This window comes from Amia ocellicauda, chromosome 5, assembly GCF_036373705.1.
Source record: "Amia ocellicauda isolate fAmiCal2 chromosome 5, fAmiCal2.hap1, whole genome shotgun sequence".
NCBI lineage: Eukaryota > Metazoa > Chordata > Actinopteri > Amiiformes > Amiidae > Amia > Amia ocellicauda.
Window position 1 is genome coordinate 34,605,998 of NC_089854.1, and position 24,689 is coordinate 34,630,686.

A 24,689-nucleotide genomic window follows, 5' to 3' on the forward strand; every position below is an offset into this window, starting at 1 on the left:
TTTTACTTTTTTTTTTTTTTTTACCCCAGTTATAGTAAAGATACTAACTAAGGTTGTTTCCCTGGTGCCCACAGTGCTCTGCCACCTACAGGTTACTGCACTGTCAGTTTAGTGCATCTTCTGTTAGTTCTGTTTCAGTTACTACCACTTACTCAGGGTGACCATATTGCTTCATAATCCCTGGGACACTTTGAGTCAGGACGTAGGAATTAAACTTAATTATTACACATTTCCCAAGACAAATACCTGTCTACCTACAGTGTATTACAAACAAGGTGGTACTCTGATCAGCTGCTTTACTTTTCTTTTCTTGACTGATAAAACAATGAGCAGATTATCATAATTACAGATTTAGTTTAGAAAATTACTGTACATATGTTTTGACCCATACTTTGTCATTTAAAAACCCAGAACTGAAACCATGCTACCTGGGCTGAGATTGTATAACCTGATCCTTTCACTAAAAGCTGCTGTCTAATCCCAGCAGTGCACTTGTACAGAAACTCAGTGTGATTGCAGCCCCAGGCTATTGGTGCTGTCCAGAGATTTCACTCCACACAGTCAGTAGGAAAGTGGATTTCCAGTTAAGGTATGGCTTTGTCATTGACAACTGTGTTTCTACAGAAATCCATTTAGATATTTTAAATCAACATATGCCCAATATATACATTCAGCACTGTATTCTTAAAGGGTCAATCATGCTCTGAATATACTACTTGTCATTCAAGAAACAAAAAGAAAAAAAATCACTGCTAATACATGAAGTAAAAATAAAATGGCACACACCACTTCATAGGACATTTTGTTTCTAAACTCTGAATTGAAAGAACTGTAATGGAACTGTAGGTTACTGTATTTCTGTCATAAGGACACTTAAGAAAAACAGATTCAGACTTCAACTTTGAAATGCTTTATATTGTTGGAAAATAGTCCAATAATAATTAATAAAATAATAAAATAACAAGAATAACTAGAAAAAGGGCTAGCTAAAAGCAGCTAAAAAGATTCATTATCTGACAACCAGAGTACAGATAAAAGTTACTGAAGTAGCAGAATATACAGTATATACACACACATATGGTGAATTGCATCAAGTTGAGGGATAACATTCACAAGCATCAAACATGGCAAAATAAAAAGTAATCTGATGTGCTGCAATTCCACAATGTCACACTGGCATCCCAGCAGCATTGAGTCTTGTATGTTGTCTGCAGCAGTTTAACCACTGTATACAGAAAGCAGTCTCACTGTTCTCACAGTGGCCCCAAATACACTGTCCGGTGTAGATAACTAGTGTTTAGCACTAGTGAGTAAGTCCACCAAATCAAAGAATCAAGTAAAACAGGTGTTAATAACTGACCTCATGCAGAGTTTAGGGTGAAAGGAATACAAGTTCAGCTACAGAAGTACTTACAATCCACAACCCAACATTTCACATAGAAACAGCCTGTGACTATATTCATAAACAGCACCATTTGCTCCAACAGTAGGGTGCAATGGCCTGTTTTCCTCTAAGCATGACCCACAGTTCACCCTTCTAACATCCTTTTCTAAACCACAGAGTCCTCATAGGCATTATTCTGTGTCACCATATGTTGACGTCTTCTAACTGTACTGCAAGGTGGGATATTTTAAAATGGACAGTGCATTGGTATGTGAAATTGTGTTATGTCTGATTATATTTAATGAAAAATAAAACAAACATTTCACATGCGTTTAAGTATTGACAATTATTCATGAGAATGAGCCAGTTTGGTCTATATGTAACACTGGTCAACCATCTCCCAGTGACAAACTGGGGTTAAACTCGGTGCTCCAGGGCTCAATAGCTGCTGACAAGGATTCTTGGACAAAGATGAATTGTTGTCAGATACCACAGATTCCAGTGCATAAAAGGTTTCAGCTTCAGACATTAAACTGATAATAAGCATAATAAACCCATTAAGAGATATAACTGCTTTGTGGATCTTTGTTTTCACATTTAGTGAACACATAAAACTCAGGAAAACGTATCAGCTGAAAATAATAGAAATCTACTGTGATGTGCAGAATGGTGACTGTGGCTGAAACTGGAAGAGCCAAATAAGTTTTAGAAATGGGGGTGATTGCAGCTGGAGCACAGATGTCCTATAATCGGGTAGCAGGGAAGTTGGTAAAAGGAGCTGCCATCTCAATTGTCTGACAACTTCTAATACAAACTGTGGAGAGGACACTACAAAACCTGAGCTGAAAAATGGATTTGGTGGTGGTGGGATGAACAGGATAATAGAACACAGGATCATAATAATCCATTCTGAAGATATAAACAAATCTTGAATATGCTCTCTGGTTTAAGGCATCAATACTCACTCCTAGTCCTGGTGACCAACAGGTTCTTATGCTTTGAGTTGAGCTATAGTAAAGCCATATACATTACTACTGTGTGCAGGACAGGGGGAGAGAGACGCTGATTTGAGGTACATCATAAAAATAGAGCGTTCTTCACACACATCCGGTAAGTTATGAAAACAAAGCATTAGAACCCAAGAAAACAACATATTAAGGGCAACCAGTAATGCTTAACCGCTTGTATGGTAGATCAGAGACTCTATGCAAGCTCTTACTTAATCAGATCCCAATATTTTTACTTTCTAATCAGGATTTCTCACTTTTTCATTTCTGAGGCCAGCCCTCTGCCTCCTGATTGTTTTTCAGTGGAGTTCATCTGCACACTGAGCTCTGGGGCAGACTGGCAGAGGGAAGAGTGTTTTTGTTAGTTATAATGTAACCTGAAAATGATGGAATCGGAGGGGACATCTTGTTGAGGGGAGGGTATAACCTGGTGAAGCAGAGCTTGTCACCGCTGTTGTGTCAGTGCTGGGCCTTCTGGTTGCAGTTCTCTCTGCAGGCAGCTGCCTATCCCCATACGAATTAACTCATGCAGGACTGAAACTCATACAGGACAAACAGTCAACACCAGACCTTCCTGAGCATTGTATCACAGGGTCCTGGCAAAACTATACTCTTTAACTGCTCAATTATCAATTAAATTACAGCATGATTATACCAAGGAATTGCATTGGGTGAGATATGATGGTCTAGTGATTGTATATGTTGTGCTACAGGAGTGGTTCACAAGTCTCGTTCTGATGGACCACGATCCACCAGGCTTTCTCCCTATGCACCAGCAGCTCAGAAAGGGTCAAGTATGTTCAGTTAAGGAAACTATTAGTTGAATTCGAAAACCTGAAAACATTGTAGACCACAAGGACGAGAGCTGTGTACTACTGGTTTAGAGGGAACATGTACATGGGAGGGGATAGTAAAACAGAGAGAGAAAAAAGGGGAACAGATGGATAGGGAGAGAGATGCCAGGATATGGGTGCCATACTGTCCTGGATAGGTTGTGCATTTCTATGGCTCGCTCTCACACAAACCACTCTGTGTGTTTGAATCCAGTGGCTGAAAAAAACACATCAAAGGGAGACAATTAAAAAATGGTCTATGGTCACAAATAAGAAGCATTAAATAAACCAAGTAAGGCACACAATATAGAGTACTACATTAAAGAGCAGCCCAGCCAGCCCCACACTCACCAATCCTGTTCACAATCTCCTCGCAGTCCTTGGCAGAGCTGGCCTGCATCACCACACAGCTGAAGGAGCAAATTTCTGGCATCTTTTGGCAATCTCTGAAACACATCCAGTCACTAATTGAACTGCCATGGCCAACACCTAATCATAGGACAGGCTATCAACGTCTGTCAACCAATCAGAGTGCAGGGCTGCCCTTGCTGCCATACAGAAATTGCAGAGAAAGAAAAAGCATTTCACCATGGGTCGAATGGCCTCCTCTCGTTTGTACACTGTCTTACTGCCTATTCTCTCACTCGTCATTCACTGGGATTATGGATAGGAAATGCATAAATTTCTGGTGCTCATTATTTAATAGGGCAGTTTTGACTCCAGGCTGTCAGTATGAACAATCTGGATTGGTATTTTATGACAGAAAGCTTTATTTTTCTATTTTTTTTTCAAAACATGTCAGAAGAAAAATAAAGAGAAAAGGACTGGTTACTCGTCACAAGAAATACGCTGAATTGAGATTTTGTTACATTTGTTTCTTTCTTGAACAAAACATCTCATTGCAACCTCTTGCAGTACGTGCAAAATTATATTCTTAGAATATGGGGAGGAAAAACAAATATTACATTAATTAATTAATTAATTTCACTAATTACAATTTGCTGGCAGTATGTTGATCATCCACTTAAACTGTAGGATTTATGAGTGAAAGCAAGGACAGGCATTTGAAACAGAGCTTTCCCTGCCATTGTGTGTAATACTTACACCACACAGAAGGCGAAGACAGTTTGATCGAGGCGGCAGTAGCGGCCCACACAGGAGATATCTGGATAATGGTGCTGGAAGAGCTCCTGTCAACGAGAGGTGTAGGAGGGGAAGGGGGTGAGAACACTCAATCAGATTTTGTATGTAGGTTACAGCTAAGCAATAGGATTCAAAATTAATGTATAAGGCTTAATGAAGATCCTTTTCAAGATCGATCCATTGAATAATGCCAGCTTTCTCTGCCATTATAAGAGACAGTTTTTCTGATTCCCGGGAAGAATTTGTTTATTTCCATACATCTGGGCCTCTGGAGTCTGGCACAGAAGTTAGTGTGTAGAAAAGACATGGGTTTAATTGGAGCCAGGGAGGGAAATAGTTCTCGGCTTGCAAGGAACAATAATCCTCTGCCCCGCCAGTCTCTTTTGCAATGAATTTGAAAAGGTTCAAATTGTTTCTGCACAAACAATGCCACCATGAGCAGTGCAGGGAGTGCAAGAAGCAACTGCTGTGCGTGTGCTGAAAAAGAGTCCAAAACATGGCAGGTGTATCCTGTTTGATAAGTATATGTATGTGCCAGTGAGCAGATGTCTTTATTAATAACGCATAATGAAACCTTCTGACAGTTGAGGCACATATTTTGTCTTCCATAGGAACTGGAAAGATCACAAAGTTGTTGTTTTTTCAATTGCTCTAATATGTAGGACGTTTTTACATGGGGGCTACATATATTGTGTGGCTGCAAAACAACACACATTAAATACCATCAGGAGAGAATACATTTATATAGAAGACACAAAGCTTACTAAAATAAAAATATTAATAAAATAAACAAGAAAATTCCATTGGAGATTCATTCCTTGAAAGTGTTTTCATATGAAACAAAGTTATAGGACTCAATTATGAACTCAAATAAGGGGGGTGCATTCTGAATTGTCTTTTCAGATACACAGTCACTATAATAAACCTAAAAAATATATAAGGAAAATCTAACAAATATATACAAAAACAAATTATTAATTACATTTTAATCTTAGTTTCCATTTCCATCCTAGTGCCTAATGGGATGGCTTTGCATTTTTTCTTTGCAAGAGCCATCTCACCCTCACTGGAATGTCGTGGACAGCTATACAAAGATGAAAATACATCTTATCTCCTGCAATACAGCTTGAGTGCCACTGTCCCATGCCAGTGTGCGTGAACACCTCAATAGTGGCATCTGGTTTGAATGCCTCTTAACTCATTCATATAAACTGCTGGCTATTTCTAATTTAAATAAAATACCACATGGGTACCCCATCCCTGTACATTGAGTGATACCAAAACATAGGGTTAATAAAAGATCCATTCATAATCCATTACATCAAGCAGGAGAATTAATTGACCACCTCCTTACAAAATGAAGGCATGTTACTAAATTACTAAGAAATACACATTTGCTAATGAGAATCATTAAAAAAAATAGCACTGGTTTGTTAATAAACATTCGAGATGTTGGAACATGCTCTATAGCCCCTTTCACACCAGAATCTGCAACCCGGGTCAACCCTACCTAGGTTAAGAAGTGGCTCAGGTATGGGCTGTCACATTACAATTTCAAAAAGTGGGTTAGATCTATGGTCACCGAAGGAAGTGCAGTGTGCGGTGCTTTTTGTTTCTCTCTGCCAGGGTCAGTGCTGGCTGACCCACTTCCTGAGGTGTTTTGTTCCTGACCAGGGTCAACACACTTTCTACACATAAATAATAAAATCATAACCCTTGTTGCTAAAAAGTGGGTCATAACCCTGGTTGTGTGCTAGTGGGAAAGCAGTCTCTCTGTTAGAACATCATTATGCCCATATTGCCATCCTGAGGATTTACTTTAAAAATTGATTTGAACATTTTTTAAATTCCTTGAATACTACTACTGAATGTTTGAGAATAAAGTCAAAGATATTGATCATAAACAAAGTTAAATGGCAGACACCTTTTGCTGGGTGAGTTTTTAATTTTTTCTCAACATTTTTTTTTATTTAGTATTAAATTAATTTTCTTTATTAGCAGCTACTATATCCATGGGAGGAAGTTATCTGGTATATTTATAACCAAGTGCAGTAGGACATTTATTTAAAAGTTTTCTGAAAAGGACACTTTCACATGTTTAGGTGACAATCATATTAGTCCTTTATACATGGATATAGCTTTTTTAAAAACCCAGGACACTGGTATAGTAGTAGACTAAGCAGAAGAGCAGGTCAGCTTTTGTACACGCTGTGCATTATCAGAAATATATGTGAAAAATCTGAATATTTGGGAGTATTGGAATATATGATTTTCAGAAAACTTTGTTCATAAGAGTTTTTGATATTGGAATTGACATTTTCAAAACAGTTTTTAAAAATATATGAAATCTGATGCTGGATTACTAACTTGTTTGGAGGATTTCTCTGTGCAGATCACGTGGGTCTCTTTCAAATCAAAGAGCACTACCTGCATATAGGAAGGAAAGAAGAAAAACAAAGTTGTAGTCATGTCCAGCTAGGTAGCTCTTTGGGATACCAAATAACCAGGATCATCTCTGGATTTTTCCCAGGGCCAGCTTAGATGACAAATAATGTTCTTCCTGCAGAAGGAAGCAATTCTAACTTCAATTCTTAGCAGTCTGATCTATTTAAGGCTACTGGAATTGAAAGAGTGTTAAAAACTCAATTTTACAACCAGTAACACTAAATGGCTTTACTTCAAAATTGTAAAGAAACAACTAAGGAAATAAAACCAGGCAAAGGAAAAGAAAAAAAAACAACATAAAAGAACAAAGGAATAAAACCATAAAAGAAAAAAAGAAAGAAAGATTGTAAGACAGAGATACCATATTGTGTCAGTTTGTAGGTGAATCATATTTAGCATAATATAAATACCTGCTTTTGGCTGCACTTAGTTAAGCAAATAAGCTGAGATGGGTTATACACTAGTAGACCTTGTGACCTTGGGGGAATTGACAATGCCTGGGTGAAATTAATACTCTCTCGTTCATTGTTTTTTCATTTTTATTATTATTATTTCTCTTTGCTGCTTTGAGCTACATACTGTTCAAAGTAAAACAAATCATAATTTAAAAAGGATAGAAACAGCTGACAAAGTGCTGGGTTAGCAAAGAGTCTGCCAGCAGGGACATGCATCACATAAAGGTTCCTCATTGAAGGCGACAGATTTAATGACCTGAGACAGGGAGCTCTCATACTGACTAGCTGCCCCTTTGCCTTTGGGGAAAGAAGCAATCTGTCTGCTCTCTCTCCTCTTCACCGAGCTGCTCTTTAGAGAGCTGACACTTCTTAAAAAAGCACCCCATATCATCATCATGTGGCCTTTCAAGGCAGCGTCACACACACACACACACACACACACACAGTAGTGCAACTCCCATCTATCCCAGAGCTCTTTGCTGCAGTTTGTAGGACATTGAACTACAGTTAATATGTTTGTCATTTCATTTGCTGAAGTTGTATTAATGCAAATTTGCCTTTCAAGCCTATTGACCATTGTCTAGTCTAGATGTCTAGATGTCTAGATGTGGTCAAAATTATGGAGAGATCAAACAAGCATTCTTCTATTTAGTTATTTTTCCACTTTAGGTAATTGCTGATTGTAAAGAGACAATATTTTCTGCATTGCTACACTGCACACTCAATGCCAAATATGATTTGTAATTATATTTGTAATTTCCTTACTCCTGTTGCTCTCCTGTGATCATTATATTTTATCTTCTTCTAGCAGTATATATATATATATATATATATATATATTTTTTTTTTTTTTTTCTCAATTTCCATACATTCCTCTTCTATCTGTGTTCAGGCTTTACAGATGTTCACATGGCTCTCTTGTCCGATATAATTTATGTTCTGAAAACTGTCTAAAGCAGAATGCACCTTTCATTACAATACCCAAAGTGACTATAGGTAATTTGCTCACAGCAGTGTAATTCGTAACCGATTTATTAGCAAAGCTGCCGATAAGCAATCCTGCCCTCTGCCTACAACCTCAATTCACAGCTATCCTGTCTCTTTTGCCGTTCACTTGGTGTTTCATGAGTATTCACAACTCTTCAGTTATGGGTTGTATTCTAATTATGTCCCAGTGCCTGAAAAAAGGTGGTTTCCTCCTCATATTGGATCTGAGACACCTGATCCGCCAACTGATGCTGTTGCAGTTCAAGATGCTCACACCCCATACCATCGCCCAGTCTGTCAGACCTGGTGATTGTTTCACTTCATTAGATCTCAAGGACGCCTACTTTCATGTCCCAATCGTTCCATTATACAGGAAGCATCTCCGCTTTGCCTTCAAAGGCAGAGTGTTCAAGTTCAAGTCCTTCCGTCAGCCTGTTTCTTGCTCCCCGCACATTTTACAAGTGCATGGATGCAATTCTGGACCTCTTGCACAGTTATGGGGTCTGTGTCATGAACGATCTAGATGACTGGCACCCCAGGGAGTGCACAGCGTCTCGCACGACTCTGGTCCTCGACTATCTCCGCGAGTTAGGCCTGTGGGTCAACTGGGAGAAGAGTTGGCAGCATAAACCCTAACTCTTAGCCTCCTCCATCTGAGGCATGGCATGGTTCAATGCACTGGGGATGCATAAGCATAATTTAGCATAATCTAAATTTAGCTGTCGTGGCCTACATCAAAAGAGGCAGGGGGGCCTGCGGTCACTGATGTTCAATCATCTGGCCCACAAGCTTCTTCTCTGGGCACAACCTTGTCTCACCTCTGTCAAGGCTGTTCACCATCTGGGACTGGCCAATACAGCAATGCACATCTTGGGCAATCTTAGGTGTCGATCTTTTAGACTTGAGAGAATCTGCCCACAGCTCACTATGGTTCTCCATCCAAGACCACACAGGGACACAGGAGGTCGACATGCTGGCTCACCAGTGCTAGGCGCGTGCTCACCAGTGGTCTTACAGACCATGATTCTCGACCCTCGTTCTCCGATTGTGTGGGGTCCCCTGTTAGTTTCCCCTGTAGGCAGATCTCCTGTCTCAGGCACTCTTACAATTCTGAGTCTTGCCCCTGAGCAGGATAATCTCACAGCCTTATGGTTGTCAAATGCTGTGGTGGCAACTATTCAGTCAGTGAGAGCTCCCTCTATAAGGTTGCAGGTTCCTATCGCCTAAAGTCTTACCAGACAAAGAAAGTCTGGACAAAGGACATGGCCTGGACACTTGCCCTGTGGCAGCGATTTTGCAATTCTGCAGGAGCTGCTGGATACTGACAAGTTTGCATCTACGCTCTATAAGGTCTATTTGGCGGACATTCCCACTTGTCATTTTCGCATAGAAGATGAGTCACCTGGAGCCCACCTGGAGAGGATGAATTCAAAAATTAAGATGGATAAGAAAAACTACTATATGCCAGTGCTACAACAAGTAGACTGCTATACATCGTTAGGTGAATTAAGTAAGCAACAAAACAAAATTGTTCCAGTGATATACGTGAAAGAGGAAAATAAGTGAGAAATAATTTAGTATTATACCAACTATTACCAACTATTTTTGTAATCAGATGTTCTGCTTTGGGCAACATTGATTAGCTACTGTCTGACTGCCAAAGGCTGAGTACAGAAAACAAAGAAATCACTACTCAAGTCTCCACTTCCTCATTTGATTTCATATCAGGAAATATTTGTACACTTTTACATTCTGAATTTGCTATGACTGGCGAACATGGAGAAGAATAAAATTAAACTTCAACTACTCTGCATGCTGGATCTTAGAGTATAATAGAAAACTACACGTGCCGAGAAAAACAGAAGTACATAATGTGGCCATATTTTATTTCAGTTTATATCTAAGTTATTTGTATTCTCTTGATTCTTGTATTATAAATGTAATGACTATTGCTTTTAGAATGCAGAGGTTTATGTTTGTGTGTACTATGTTGGTTCAGTAGTACGAAGTTAGAAGTAGGTGGAAGATAGAAGTGATTTGAAGTAATGGAGTTTATTTGGCCCCTTGGCTGAGGGAACGGCAGCCTGGCCATGAGGACGAGGCCATCAGGACACCCCCACGTGATGGATGGAGCCAAGGAGCTTCTGCCAGGCAGAGGGATATTATATTATATATATATACACTCACCTAAAGGATTATTAGGAACACCATACTAATACTGTGTTTGACCCCCTTTCGCCTTCAGAACTGCCTTAATTCTACTTGGCATTGATTCAACAAGGTGCTGAAAGCATTCTTTAGAAATGTTGGCCCATATTGATAGGATAGCATCTTGCAGTTGATGGAGATTTGTGGGATGCACATCCAGGGCACGAAGCTCCCGTTCCACCACATCCCAAAGATGCTCTATTGGGTTGAGATCTGGTGACTGTGGGGGCCAGTTTAGTACAGTGAACTCATTGTCATGTTCAAGAAACCAATTTGAAATGATTCGACCTTTGTGACATGGTGCATTATCCTGCTGGAAGTAGCCATCAGAGGATGGGTACATGGTGGTCATAAAGGGATGGACATGGTCAGAAACAATGCTCAGGTAGGCCGTGGCATTTAAACGATGCCAAATTGGCACTAAGGGGCCTAAAGTGTGCCAAGAAAACATCCCCCACACCATTACACCACCACCACCAGCCTGCACAGTGGTAACAAGGCATGATGGATCCATGTTCTCATTCTGTTTACGCCAAATTCTGACTCTACCATCTGAATGTCTCAACAGAAATCGAGACTCATCAGACCAGGCAACATTTTTCCAGTCTTCAACTGTCCAATTTTGGTGAGCTTGTGCAAATTGTAGCCTCTTTTTCCTATTTGTAGTGGAGATGAGTGGTACCCGGTGGGGTCTTCTGCTGTTGTAGCCCATCCGCCTCAAGGTTGTACGTGTTGTGGCTTCACAAATGCTTTGCTGCATACCTCGGTTGTAATGAGTGGTTATTTCAGGCAAAGTTACTCTTCTATCAGCTTGAATCAGTCGGCCCATTCTCCTCTGACCTCTAGCATCAACAAGGCATTTTCGCCCACAGGACTGCCGCATACTGGATGTTTTTCCCTTTTCACACCATTCTTTGTAAAACCCTAGAAATGGTTGTGCGTGAAAATCCCAGTAACTGAGCAGATTGTGAAATACTCAGACCGGCCCGTCTGGCACCAACAACCATGCCACGCTCAAAATTGTTTAAATCACCTTTCTTTCCCATTCAGACATTCAGTTTGGAGTTCAGGAGATTGTCTTGACCAGGACCACACCCCTAAATGCATTGAAGCAACTGCCATGTGATTGGTTGGTTAGATAATTGCATTAATGAGAAATTGAACAGGTGTTCCTAATAATCCTTTAGGTGAGTGTATATTATAGATATATATATCCTATGTTGTAAGCAACAGGATGCGTGATTGTGGTGCTATAGGAGGCCGACTACTGATGCAGAGGCAACCAAAATCATATAGTTTGAGGTAGAACACATGATTACTGCAATACATATTTAGTCCTGGCTATAATTTCGATTTGTGTACTCATTTCTACACAGAAATTCGGAATTCACAGATGTTCTTTAATAGAGGAGATTATTGGACCAATTTTCCCAAACAGGCCAACCTACACTCTGATTCAATCATAGCAGCATATGGAAAGTGACTCACACAGATCTCTACCATGTTTAACTCTTACAGTTTTCACCCATGAAGAGATGCAATGCCTGTGTTGGACACTTTACTTTTATACCTTTGACGGTTATAAAATATTTGAAAAATAATTCACAAACCAAAAAAAAAAAATACACAGATAAAATGCTAATGGAAGATGTGTATGTATGTAAGTATGTATGCATGTATTTTTGTGTAATTATGACAAGCAATCATGTTCATATTTATTATACTGAAATCTAGACAACTTTATGGTCATATGATTAATCAACATACTGTAGTAGACACACTGTTCCGCAGCCCTACCTTGCCGGGGTTTTTCTGTTCTAATACCAGTGGGATCCCCTGCTGTAGGACTTCTTTACCCCCATACTGTAAAAACACACAAGAGAACATAAGACACTGTGTTTCAATGCTCACTGAGGGTGGAGCACTGAACAGCTAAAAACACATGCACGCAAATTAATCAAATCACTAATACATTTTCTGGGAACTTAATTCCAGTTCCACCTGAATTCACTCTAGTCAATTCCAATTCAATGTAACAATTATAATTTTAAATTCCAATTCCAGAATTGAAAGAGAACTGAATTGGAACTTACCTCAGATAACAGAAAAGTCTTTAAAGTAGGATTTAAATTGTTTAAAGGTATATCATTATTAATTTAGGAATTAATGTCAATATCTACCCAATATCTACCCAATTCCCTTACTTAGGGACAAACCACTTGACTAATTTTATTTAGTTTGCATTCCTTACAGGTCTAATCTCTTGCACTAAACATTTTTAATACATCTGACCATCCATCAGCAAACCATGAACACCTCCTTTTTAAGACAAGACTAATGCTGGTGCCATCGTGATTATACAAAGCCACCAATGTTAATGAACAAAATGAAGTGCACACTTACCATTCCTACATCTGCTTTTCCTAAGTACTGCACAATGTATACAACCCTGAGAGAGGAGGAGAAACAAAACTAAAAAAACTGGCACTTCATCCTTATTGGAATCATATTCCTAACCCTACAAGCACTAAAACATTTTGTTTTGGCTACAATTTTTCTTTTTTGAAAAATTGAACACTGATCTTGTCTGAAGTTGAGCAAAGCTAGGATGAGGAGACACGGAAAAATCAGTTGTTGTCAAAGGAGATGCAAATTTCCCTTGAGGTCACATAAGCAGTTGGATATGAGAAACATTTTCAGTATCATAGCTGTGCTGTAATAATAGCATTGTGAGGTAGTAGTCAGTGGCGTAGCTTGACTATCATCCAGGGGGGAAATTAAATGAAAGAATTTGTGAAGCCCTACAAACTACTGCATAAATGTAAAGATTTTCATGATCACACGATTGATTGTCTGTGGTTAAAATCCAAGCTTAAGGCATGCCTCTGTAGTATACCCTGCAAATAGAATACATAAATATGTGTTTAATTCCTCCACCAGTTACCTGAAGATGTCTTAAAGAGATACCAAATAGGCTATAGCAGTGGTTCTCAACCCTAGACTTGGATGCCAACTCCTGCTGTTTTTTTTTTCAAACTAAGCTCTCAATTACTTAATTGGAACATTGCCTGAATACATTATTTGCCTAATAAGATTATTTTTTTTGTATTGTATAGCGTTCAGAAAGTTGGAGTATTATATATTTTTAGATTTAACTTGATTTGTACAAACTGTTAAAGATAATTAATAAGCTCTGATTAGGCAAATCATTAGTTAAACTTGCAGAGAACCAGTGAACTCAGCTGGAACTGAGGATATTTATTTATTTATTATTATCACATCAACAAACCATATTTACTGTTGTTTGGAGGACAAATATAATCATATTACTGTGTATTATTTGCCAAGCTGACTGAATAACCACTGTCCTCTCAAAATCTGTTCAGTGTACCCTGCAGCAAAAAGACATGAGTCTTATTTAGCCTATTTATATACACATTTAATAAGCAGTTGCAAGTTTGCAATAATTCGTTTTTTGTTGCAGCAGGTTTAAAAACTAAATTTTTGGAACTTAGGCAGCTCCTTCCACTGTTGTTGCGCTAGAGAGGAGGTGGAAGATGAGTGTAAGGGCAAGAGGGCAAATAGGGACAGACAGTGTTCAACAGTGTGAACAGTCAATTATGTGATGCTGGTGTTAAATTTAGCCTGGATCATCCTTACCAGCAACAGGCAAAAGCTACTCCCTAAACGTTTCTTCCCACCTTAAACCAGCAGTGTAAAAGTAAAACCAAAACCATTAAGTTGCATATAAAGAGTTGCTTCCCTTACCTGCCATCTCGCAGGCACTGTGTCTCCCCTCCATGGCTTGGGGCTTGCGATTTGGGGTTAAGCTGGAATTTGGGGTTCTCTTGCTGCAGAGCCTTCAGCAGCTTCACCATGGGTCGGTACACGGTGCCATCGGAGCTGCACCAACGGATCAGCCTGAACGTCAGGGGCTGGCCTTTCAGCCGCTGCAACACCACGCCTGCCTGGGGACAGGGGGCACAGCGGGCAGGCACTGTAGTGTCCATCAAACACAAGACTGACCAAGGAGAGGGGCGCTTCAGGGCTGAGGTGCTGGTAAGTGTGTAAGGGAGGGAGACAGTTTGTGCCATTGGCTAGTCCTGAGAGACTGGGAAGAAAAGACAGTGAGGTGTGAAACTAGGAGGAAGAGACAGAGGAGAGGGAGAAGGAAACTGGCAGTGTGGACTAGTGGTTTAAGCTGTTCAAGTAGCAGAGACAAATGTTTCGTAACAAAGGTTATCTTTCAAATAATATGGGATATTACATCACAACCAGGAAACACTGAAGCTTCATAACAAAGCTGCCGAGAGGTGCCTGTGTGCTGTGGCGAGCCTGTTCAAACAACTTCATCTTTTGCCTTAAACAACTGCAGGAGAACCTTTGCTTTGAGTATTACACTCAAAGCCAAAATTGTTCAAACAATATTTCATCCATTTCAAACCTCCATTGTCTTCGGACAGAAAGTCGGTGTCTGCCCCTTTCTGGGTATTGTCTGCAGTGTTTTTTTTCCTTGTGTTCTTCCCCTCCCTTTAACTTTTTAATTCTCCCTGCAGACCCTGGGGCTCCGGATTTCTACAGAAAGATAGGGATGCTGGAGACCCAGAGCCAGAGCCGGAAAACCAGAAAACCTGGAGCATTGGCAATGGCATAGACCAGTGTGTGTGTGTGTGTGTGTGTGTGTATATGAGAGAGAAAGACCACTGGTAGGGAAACTAAGTGGAAGTGAAATTAAAAACAATAAAATAAACATAAAATAAAAACATGCAGATGAAGATGGGTCAATAAGTGGGTCCATCAGGGTCAGAGGCTGTTTCCCCTTACCAGGCCATTGCAGGCATTACGCAGTGACACTCCATTAATCTCATCGATGATGTCACCAGGCAGCACAAACTGGTCCACCTGGGCCTGACTTCCCTCCACCAACTCCAGAACAAACACTCGCTTCCCCAAGTATCTAAACACACAATGAAGGAGTATTAATAGCTGGTGTCAGTCACCTGTCACTTATTGCATTTTAAGTTCTTTGGTAATAAAACTAAGTTTGAAATGCTTATAAAGCCCCCGTATAGTATATATTTTTGGGTTATATTTTTGTATTGGAGGGTTATAAAAAAACATAAAATGGAACATCTCCATTAGTATTATATTAAATATGCATAGCTAATACAATTATTTTCCCCATTTGAAAGATACATTTGTTTCCATGTGAAGTAACTATGCACAATGATTGTTTGATTTTCATTTTATAATATGTCATTAGTATTCTGTGTTAATTGGAAAACTGTGTTATACAGATCCCTGGCATATTAAAACAAGCACCCTCAACTAGTGTATAACTGTTCCATTTGCATGGTCATTCTATAGCCGTCTTAGAAAACTGGTGGAATAATAATTTCATTCTGCATTAGATCAGTGAATTTTGTTTTTTATTCTAAAGTGATCGAGAGAAGAAAGCTAGCCTTACCTGAGGACCATTCCCAGCTCTCTGCAGGGCACAGTCTCATATATCTGGCAAACCTGCAACAGGCATGGCATACCTCTTTCACTCATCAAGTCAAAGCAATGAACACTATACTTTGTTCATCAGAGCAGTCATTAGTTTATGCAATCTGCGAATCAGCTAACATTTGCATTTCACTCTGCTAAGAGATTACAAAAAACAATGAACAATACGTTTGCCTGAAGTGTCCGTTATTGAACCATTGAATGGAAAAGATGCAGTTCCAGATGAAGCGAAAACTATAGCCTGAGGGTTATGTAATGTGTGTAAACATTTTAACAATAAAATTTGTATTGTCCTAGCTGATGTCGACATTGAGATTCCTAGCTATACCCCTCTGCAGTTATGCAGTGTGATAGACAGGACAAAAGCAACTGCTGTTAAACAAAAAAAAACAGCATCTAACAAACTTGACAGGAATTTATTATTGTTAATAATATTATAATTCAAGAGTAAATATTTATGCAGTTGAGTCTTAATAGGGTTATAGTCCACACTGTAATATGACTTTTTTCACAGTCTTTGATACCTTTGAAAGTGCCTATATATATATATATATATATATATATATATATATATATCAAAAATTGAAAACTTACCGGCATCAGCCAACTTTCATCCAAGAAACTAGAGTTCTAAAATCACAAAACAATAACACCCAACGAGTTTTACTACAAAAAAGTAATTTACACATGACAAATGAGTTTGAATTTTCACAGGATGTTGCAATGCCTGTAGAAAAATTGGGGACTGCTAGAATCTGGAGTAAAATGAAATGGACAATTCACACTGGTACAAGTACAAATGAAAATCTGGTGATTCTCTGGTGAACTAAGTAGGACGAGATAAAACCGTTTCAGGTGAAGTTCTCAGGTGAATTGGTTTATCTTATTTTCTTCCAGTGCTGAATCACCAATAAAATCTCTTGCTGATTTTCTTCAATTGCAAGTGAAGTTTGTTCAGTTAGTTTTATGTTTCTATATAGTTACTAACCATTTCAAGCAAAACTATTGGCCATAAACCTCTTAACACCAAGAGCTTTTCTCAACCATTCCATGTGAACGTATCCAAGCAAACCCACTTCCCAGTACAGCTGTATATGTATACAAAGGGACAAATATTATTAAAATATTAGAGCTAAGTGTTAGGATGAGCCCTCACTCACCTCAATATTAAGAGAGAACTCCATCTCTGACAGGACCAGAAGCAGAGACAGGAAGGGCTCTGAGGGGACACAATATGAGGTCGAACACTTGCAGAACCACAATTACGCTGTCTGCTGATTTGCCACTGGGGTTAAAATATAACTGGGATGTTTGAAACTTTCTTATCATGGGTAGTCATTTATCATCGTCCATTTTATCCCCAGAGATGGACAATAGGTTTCAGTTTTAACCTATCAAACATAACTACAACTTTTTGAAATCCAATCATACAAATAGAATTTACATACGTCACATATTTACTCTGAGTGTATTTATTATTGTTGTAGTTGCATGTGGTTTGTGACTTGTACTCCAGATTGCTGGTCAAAAGGTTATCACCCTTTACTGGTGGTCAATATACCGCAGGCGCGAGGTGTTATCCTCAAATGTGTGTGTTTACAAGACAAATAACAGACCCCAATAATCACATGACCTGTATACTGATTGTGCGGATTCAAAACATCCCTTAGAAAAAAGCTATATACATTCCCAACAAAAATAACAATGAATGTATCTAACAATTATAAAGAAAGTAGTAAATACAAACGAATGATTGAATTATAAACAAAAGGAAATTAACAACATAACAATATAACAATATAAAGAAATATAAGAAATTAATAGTACATTTTCCCACTACAAACAATCTGAATCATCTGCTTAAAGGTCCTATTACTAAATGGCTATATTGTTTGCATATAGGATCCTGCCCTACTTATCAACCTCTGGGTGGATAAAAGATATTACAGTAATCAGAGTAACTCACAGAAAGAGGTGAAATTCTTACCCACAAACTCCTCATTCCTTAAAATTGAAATAGCGGGATCATACCACTGGAATGAAGAAAACAGCACAGAGATCAGTGACTCTTCTCAAAGATGAATGTATCATTAATAATCAGTTTCATAATAATGATGATGATAATGATGTGCAAGTAGTCCCCCTGCTGGTTTATCATTACATGTTCTACATTTATTTTGCAGATGGACAGTTTTTATTCTAGCAGAATACAGACCTAAATTACAATAACAAATACTGAACTAAACCCATCTAAACATAACTAACTAAACATGTCTCACTGTTTAAAGTGTTTACAATTTGCTTCGCACTTGCTTTTGCTTTGCTCCAATGGGTTACAGATAGGTTATTAGAAAATGCCAGGAAAATATATAATTGAACTGAATCGGTTCCTATCACAAACTGAATTGAAATATAAACTCCATACAGTTTTTATGAATTTAGCAAATTCACATTTAAAAAATGGGATTTCATCCCCAGTAAGGTTTCAAATGTGGGTTGCACATTAAGCGTCAGCTTACAGTTTCATGCCTTGTTTTATAGAAACCTGGCCATAAGAAGAAACATTTTCAGCATCTACAGAATTGTTAACAATTGATAAATATATTTTAGCCTGTCATGTCAGCATCAAATCCTGGAATATAAATATAATGCAAAAGCTTCTAGATCCAAAGTACACAGTTGTTGTGGGTCAAATATCCTTACTGCCATTAAGAAGTTATGAGCTGGTTGAATAAAAAAGGTGCTTAATTATGTAGACTACATGACTACCTTGCTGTGGGAGGAATGAAGTGCAGCAAAAAAAAGTTGGTTGTGTAAAACACAGGGTCCTACTTACCTGAGCTAACCTCTCCATCCCCAGCCAGACTATTAACAGATGTTACAGTCAAATTCAACAAAACTATTTTAATGTAGACATGCCAGGACTGTCCCCAGAAATAAATGAAAGACATCACAAAATTGTATGATTTTGTTTCATGCAAATGGGAATTAACAAGAGAGACAAAAACTCTGAACTGTTAGCTAAAACTAAGACACACGCCACATTAATAAAGTACATTCAAGAGGGCTTACAAGCTGGTAGTTTTTATATAAACTTGTCTTATACCATCCATAGATCTTACCTCTGAGAACTTTGGTGTGTGCAAGAAATGATGGACTGTGTTTCCTAGAATCCTCCTGTTTAAGGCCAGACGCAGAAAATACCTCCCCCTTCCCTGGGAGGTCAAGACCTTTATGCACGAGGCTGTCTTCTCCACTGCCATTGAGACCGGGCTTAACCTAGGAGGTAGACAGACAGAGGTGATGAGATCTTGAGGTCTTGGCTTTTTTCTGGAACAGCCATTGTAGAGAAATATAACTGCAGATTTTTAAGTCGTGCTCTTCTCGAGTCTTTAATGAGCAATTTGACTATTGCTTGTTTTCCAAGTAATAACTAGGTCCTAATAACCTTTCAAGGCCTATAAATACATCCACATACTTTTGGCTGCCAAACCCAATCCCAGATATTGCAAAGGATATACCTTGTTACACATTCTTCATTTTGCTCTTATAACACAATAAGAGTTTATTATCAAGACACAGAATTATCATTATTTCATCGTCTGCTGGTACAGTGCTTACTTTCCGCAAGGGTCGTGCTGAGGTAACTGCTCTAGCCAGTGCCAGTAGTCTCTCCTGATCAGCCCCAGCACGGTCTCTGTGGACACACACAGCCAGTCACTAACGTAGAAATAGCAGAGTCTAACAAACACCATCTTCTGATCAGTGATTTGCACTTCTAACTTTCTCCCCCTCTTTACATGAACTGCCTGGACAGCATTCTCTGAGATGAGTCTAGCTAAACTATATCCATGTGTCTGCACCGCATGTACCAAATGCAGTTGTCATGGTTCTCAAACTGTTTGGTTTATGGACCACTTGAACCTTGGGGGAGACTGTACAAACAGTATAATTGCACAGATGCAAAGTGCTGGAAAATCACAATCACTATTAAGAATAATTAAACACTTTAATATCTGTGCTTAAATTTGATTAAAAATAATAGAGGTAATAGTCTATTTTGATATTAGTAATTAATCTATAACTAATAATAACTAATAACTAATCTATAATCTATAATCTATATATTTATAAATGGAGAAGCACAGTTTGAAGGCTTATGCTGAAGAAGGCTTACAGGTAATGATAGCCACGGGTCTTTTTGCATAAGTACATTTACAACTGACGTCCAGAATGCAAATGTTTCATATTCAGTCATTTGGAGTTCCTGATAAGTAAGCAAAGGTATTTATTGATATTGATAGGTTTATATTAAAATGTTAAGGTCAGTTTAAACATGTGCAGCACACTATCAAAACACTATTTCAAAAACTGTTTACATGACATCAATTTTGTTTGTTTGCAGAGCAGAATTATTATTATTTATTAATTAACAAAAATCATCTCAGAATATTCCAAAACATTTAGAGAAAAATATCTATCATGACTTTTGATACTGGAATACATTTTCAGAAAACTTGGAATACTGAATTCTCGTGGTCATGTAAATCAACTGATGGAGGCCGTGGGTCAGTTGGTACTCACGCTGTAGCCCCTTGCGCAGGATGATCTCCAGAAGTTGGCAGCATGAGGACAGGTGGGGGTTCTCATCTGTTACAGCACCCCCCTCTGACTGCAGGTTCAGGATGCACACTGCCAACAACACACAGCGACCATGGGGTGACACACTTGTAAACACACAACTGACAGTACTGTAATGAAACTGGCATATGCAGACTATACTCGCGGCAGGCAATTCCAGTCCTCATAGGCCGAAAATAATTATTTTCTCATTCCACCTCAGATATTAATGACTTAACTGAAGTCATTATTAGGATATGAAATCAAATCACCTGGTTTTAATCAGTTTTTAAATGAAAGGTACAGTGTCCCCCACATTAATTAATTAATTAATTAATTATTTAATTCATGAAAGCGCAAGAAAAGCAAGTGTGTAATCATATTTTTTCCATAAATAAATGAAAATAAGCAAAAGTGATTTACTAACAACAATGCACTTCCTATGTTTTACAAAAAAAAACATTTATTCACTGCTCTAAGGATCTCAAAAAGGTATAACGTTTCTACAGGGTATAAATGGAGATTGCATGCAAAATGCATCTCAGTGACTGGACAGGACTGTATTTTACGGTCAGAAGAAAAATAAATATTGAGTTTTACAGACATGCTCATTAGCATTATGTTTGGCACTGAAAAGGTGAAGTTTACAAGGAAGAACATCACTATATTGTGCAATATAAAAGGCGGGGTTATTTTTGGCATTAAAACAAATTAATAAACAGCACATCTAAACTGTAAAGTTGAGAGGCAGAATGAGAATTTGGTTGCAACACGAGACATACAGTTAGGTCCATAAATATTTGGACAGTGACACAATTGTCATTATTTTGGCTCTGTATGCCACCACAATGGATTTGAGAGGAAGCAATCAAGATCACGTGCTTTTAAACGCCCCAAGAACCAGCAGGAACTAAAGACAGCTGCAGTACAGGCCTGGCAGAGCATCACCAGTGAAGAAACCCATGTTAGTTTGTCCAATTACTTTTGAGCCCCAATAAAACTGGGGGGGCACATATAAAAATGAGTGTAATTCCTACACCGTTCACCCAATTTGGATGTAACTACTACCTCAAATTAAAGATGAAAGTCTACACTTAAAGCACAACTTGATTGTTTCCTTTCAAATCCATTGTGGCATACAGAGCCAAAATGATGACAATTGTGTCACTGTCCAAATATGTATGGACCTAACTGTAAATAGGAAAAAGACAGACGAGTAGTACTTTCTTTTTAACACAAAGCAGTAATCCCTGTATAAGGTTTTTATGTATTACAAGATTTGTAAAATGTTTCAACCTTACAAAACACAGAACATTAAACATTTCAGACAGCAAAACAGTGTTAAATTACACTGCTTAAGGAATAGATCGGTGCTCATATTTGTTTTAACACTTCATTGTACAGCAACAAAATAACCTCCCTCCCTCCCAACCACCTCCCCCATTTAGGATAATTATACAAACACCAAGAAAGCTTTCAGATTCCAGATATTATTATAATGCCCTTAAGGAACAGCCTGATGCTGTCAGAGCAGCTGAGCTCGGCTGAATTTCCACTGGATTAGTTACTTAGCAACATGCCTACACTGCACAGGTGATCAGATCATTTCTGAATGTCAGACACATGGATTGCTCTTGAACTGCACAGACTACACTGTAGCCAGAACCCAGATGTGAGCTTCAACACAACACATCTGGAAGGAATACCATTGCATAGTACTTTGAGCCATTTCAGGTTTTAGGAATGACAGAGTTTTATTGTTGTAATGATAAAAAAGGAAGAAAAAAAAGAAAATCACACATGCAATGGAAACAATGTTATTTTGATATTGATATTGTTAAATGAACTAACTGTGTTTGTTAATGTCATATATTTTCATAAGTAAACACTGATTCAGCTTTTGAGGAAACTGGATTCCAGCTGATTCAAGTGAGAGGAGATGTTATCTAGGTGCGTGGCTGCAACTGCACACAAGAATGTCCGAATAAACATTACATCAATCCGCTTTTCTTCACCACACCTCGTATGTAAATAGTCGAGGCGACAGCTATCTGGGTCTTAATGCACAATTGGCTAACTTCACCTGTCGCGCCCACACGCATTCCTGCACCGGTGACACTGTTCCAGCTGCAGCCAGCATCCGCTTGGAAAAAACACAAAAGCTACAACTGTATTGGATTTTCTGCGTGCTCCTGTCATTTGTGCAATTGTTCTTTCACTGTATAGATAACTGAGAAAAATAAAACAAAATACACTTGAGTCTGGAGTTTAATTGCAGTCCAACTTTAGTAGAACACTCAGTGGTTGCGTTCGCAGATGTCCGCAGTTCTGCGCGGCTCCACCAATGGGATCGGTGGAATTCCGCACAACTGCGCAGAACTGCGGGAATCTGCGCTACAAGAACTCAGCCACTGTCATTCTCGTCCTATGTATAATGCCTCCACCCGCAGATGTAGTGTATGTACCCACCTTTAAGGGTGCCCAGCAGGGGATCCTTCTTCGACATCTTCCCCTGTACAGCAGGACCTCTGCGGCGTCAGTCCTTCGCACTCAGAGAGACAGTGGTGACCGCACTTCCGCAAACACTGTTTACATACCGGGACACACCATCTGCTGCGATATACCGGGGAGAGAGACAGACAGAGAGGAGATACCGTCCCATTGCAACGCGACTTCAATCTGTGGCGCGGTTTTATTGTAGTTAAGGCTTCAGCATTTCCCTGTTTCACCGACATCTTAGAGGTAAAATAACTGGTTCACGATGACATGTATTGAAATCTGAATTTATTGCACAATGCCCCCTTGTGGAAACTGGTGATATTTAATATGTAAAAATGAAATGCACTCTGCTTAGAAACGCAGCTGTCCCAAGCCTTTAATTTATTACTAAATTAATTAATCAGACAACAGGCAATCCTGCTGAAATAAATATCATACGAATCAACTAGATCATGGAGCTCTGAACTCCAATACACAATTGATAATGAAACTTCAATTCACATTTGAAGGAATTTTAATCTGGTGTTCACCAAACATAAAACTGTTCAATCCAGTTCAAATTAATACATAGAATGTATGTAACACCCAATAAACTTTTTAGTTTTATCTGTAAATACAATACACTAAAGCTGAAGCTCTTAGGAAAGCAATAACTAAAATCATATAATTCAATTTACACTCCCCATTAAATGTATCTCCTAAAATTATTTTAATTGATGACTTTTCTGATTGTAAATTGAGCCAAAACCAGATTACAATTCTGTATTTTTGTAGTGCTTGATAAAAATGATCTTGGTAAATGGTTAGAATTGTTAGAAATTAAATTACAATTGTATCCCATATGGCATGAAATTAAATTAGAATGCATTACCATTGTTTTTCATTGACACAGAAACACAAACATTAGCAAACACTTAAGCAATTAGCTGTATTTGTAGTACATGTATAATGTGTACGCTATAAAAGAAACTTGAGGTATTATTGTATTTCTTGCACTTCTGATTATATTTTAAATTACCATTACTATCATAGTTTAGTAGCTATAGGCCTCTACAGTTGGTATCAGTTGGTACAGTTGTCTGAGACAGTCAGTTGTTGCTCACTGCAGCAGCAATGAAAGAAGTAGCATGCATGATGTATAGCGAACTGAATGTATGGCTTTATTATATATGTATTGCTTTATTACAAATTAAATGAATATGCATGATGTAAGTAGGTGTACAAAGTTGGTAGAGACCCAACAGACTCACAGGTGTAATTACTGCCAAAGGCATTTCCACCAAGTATTAACTTAGGGGATGGATACTTATTCAATTATGACATTTCAGTTTTGTATTTTTAATATATATATTTTTTATTTCACAATAAAAACTTTTGTCCTGTTTACGGTGTGGAGTATGGTGTGTAGATAAGAAAAAGTGGCATCCCTGCCTTACTGCCTATACTGCCTTGCCCCCCCGTGACCAGCTACCCTGAACATGGCTCCCCCTGCTCCCACGCAGGGTTAACGTTCAACTTCAGAAACTACAATAATTCCTGTTAATAAATCAGCTGTTCATGTTTTTTATTAGTATATGTTTTCTATTTCATGTGTCGGGTT

General features: G+C 38.5%; 1 protein-coding gene across 2 annotated transcripts; it reads right to left on the reverse strand.

Annotated features, from left to right (window-relative positions):
• LOC136750103 (uncharacterized) lies at positions 1-23,552 on the reverse strand. 2 transcript variants are annotated; one of them, XM_066704897.1, is made up of 16 exons: positions 23,060-23,551; positions 20,555-20,662; positions 19,592-19,667; positions 19,093-19,249; positions 17,958-18,003; positions 17,131-17,189; positions 16,565-16,600; positions 15,930-15,982; positions 15,287-15,419; positions 14,231-14,430; positions 12,866-12,911; positions 12,260-12,325; positions 6,735-6,794; positions 4,329-4,414; positions 3,576-3,670; positions 1-3,441 (listed from the first exon to the last, which is right to left on the reverse strand). In XM_066704897.1, exons 1-16 carry the CDS (start codon positions 23,094-23,096, stop codon positions 3,407-3,409), a joined length of 1,293 nt encoding a protein of 430 aa, XP_066560994.1. In that variant the 5' UTR covers positions 23,097-23,551; the 3' UTR covers positions 1-3,406. The 2 variants fall into 2 exon arrangements, with proteins under 2 accessions (XP_066560994.1, XP_066560995.1); XM_066704898.1 differs by lacking the exon at positions 16,565-16,600 and having other exon boundaries at positions 23,060-23,552.
• Positions 23,553-24,689: the final 1,137 nt, after the last annotated feature.

What these genes read in the sequence shown, in the direction of transcription:
- LOC136750103 (XM_066704897.1), bottom strand. Translation starts at nt 23,096, where the DNA reads ATGTCGAAGAAGGATCCCCTGCTGGGCACCCTTAAAG. An exon ending in AGTTCTCTCTTAATATTGAG is followed by an intron (nt 16,601 to 17,130) that starts GTGAGTGAGGGC and finishes TTGTGATTTTAG; the next exon opens with AACTCTAGTTTCTTGGATGA. An exon ending in GTAATGCCTGCAATGGCCTG is followed by an intron (nt 14,431 to 15,286) that starts GTAAGGGGAAAC and finishes CCCTGTCCCCAG; the next exon opens with GCAGGCGTGGTGTTGCAGCG.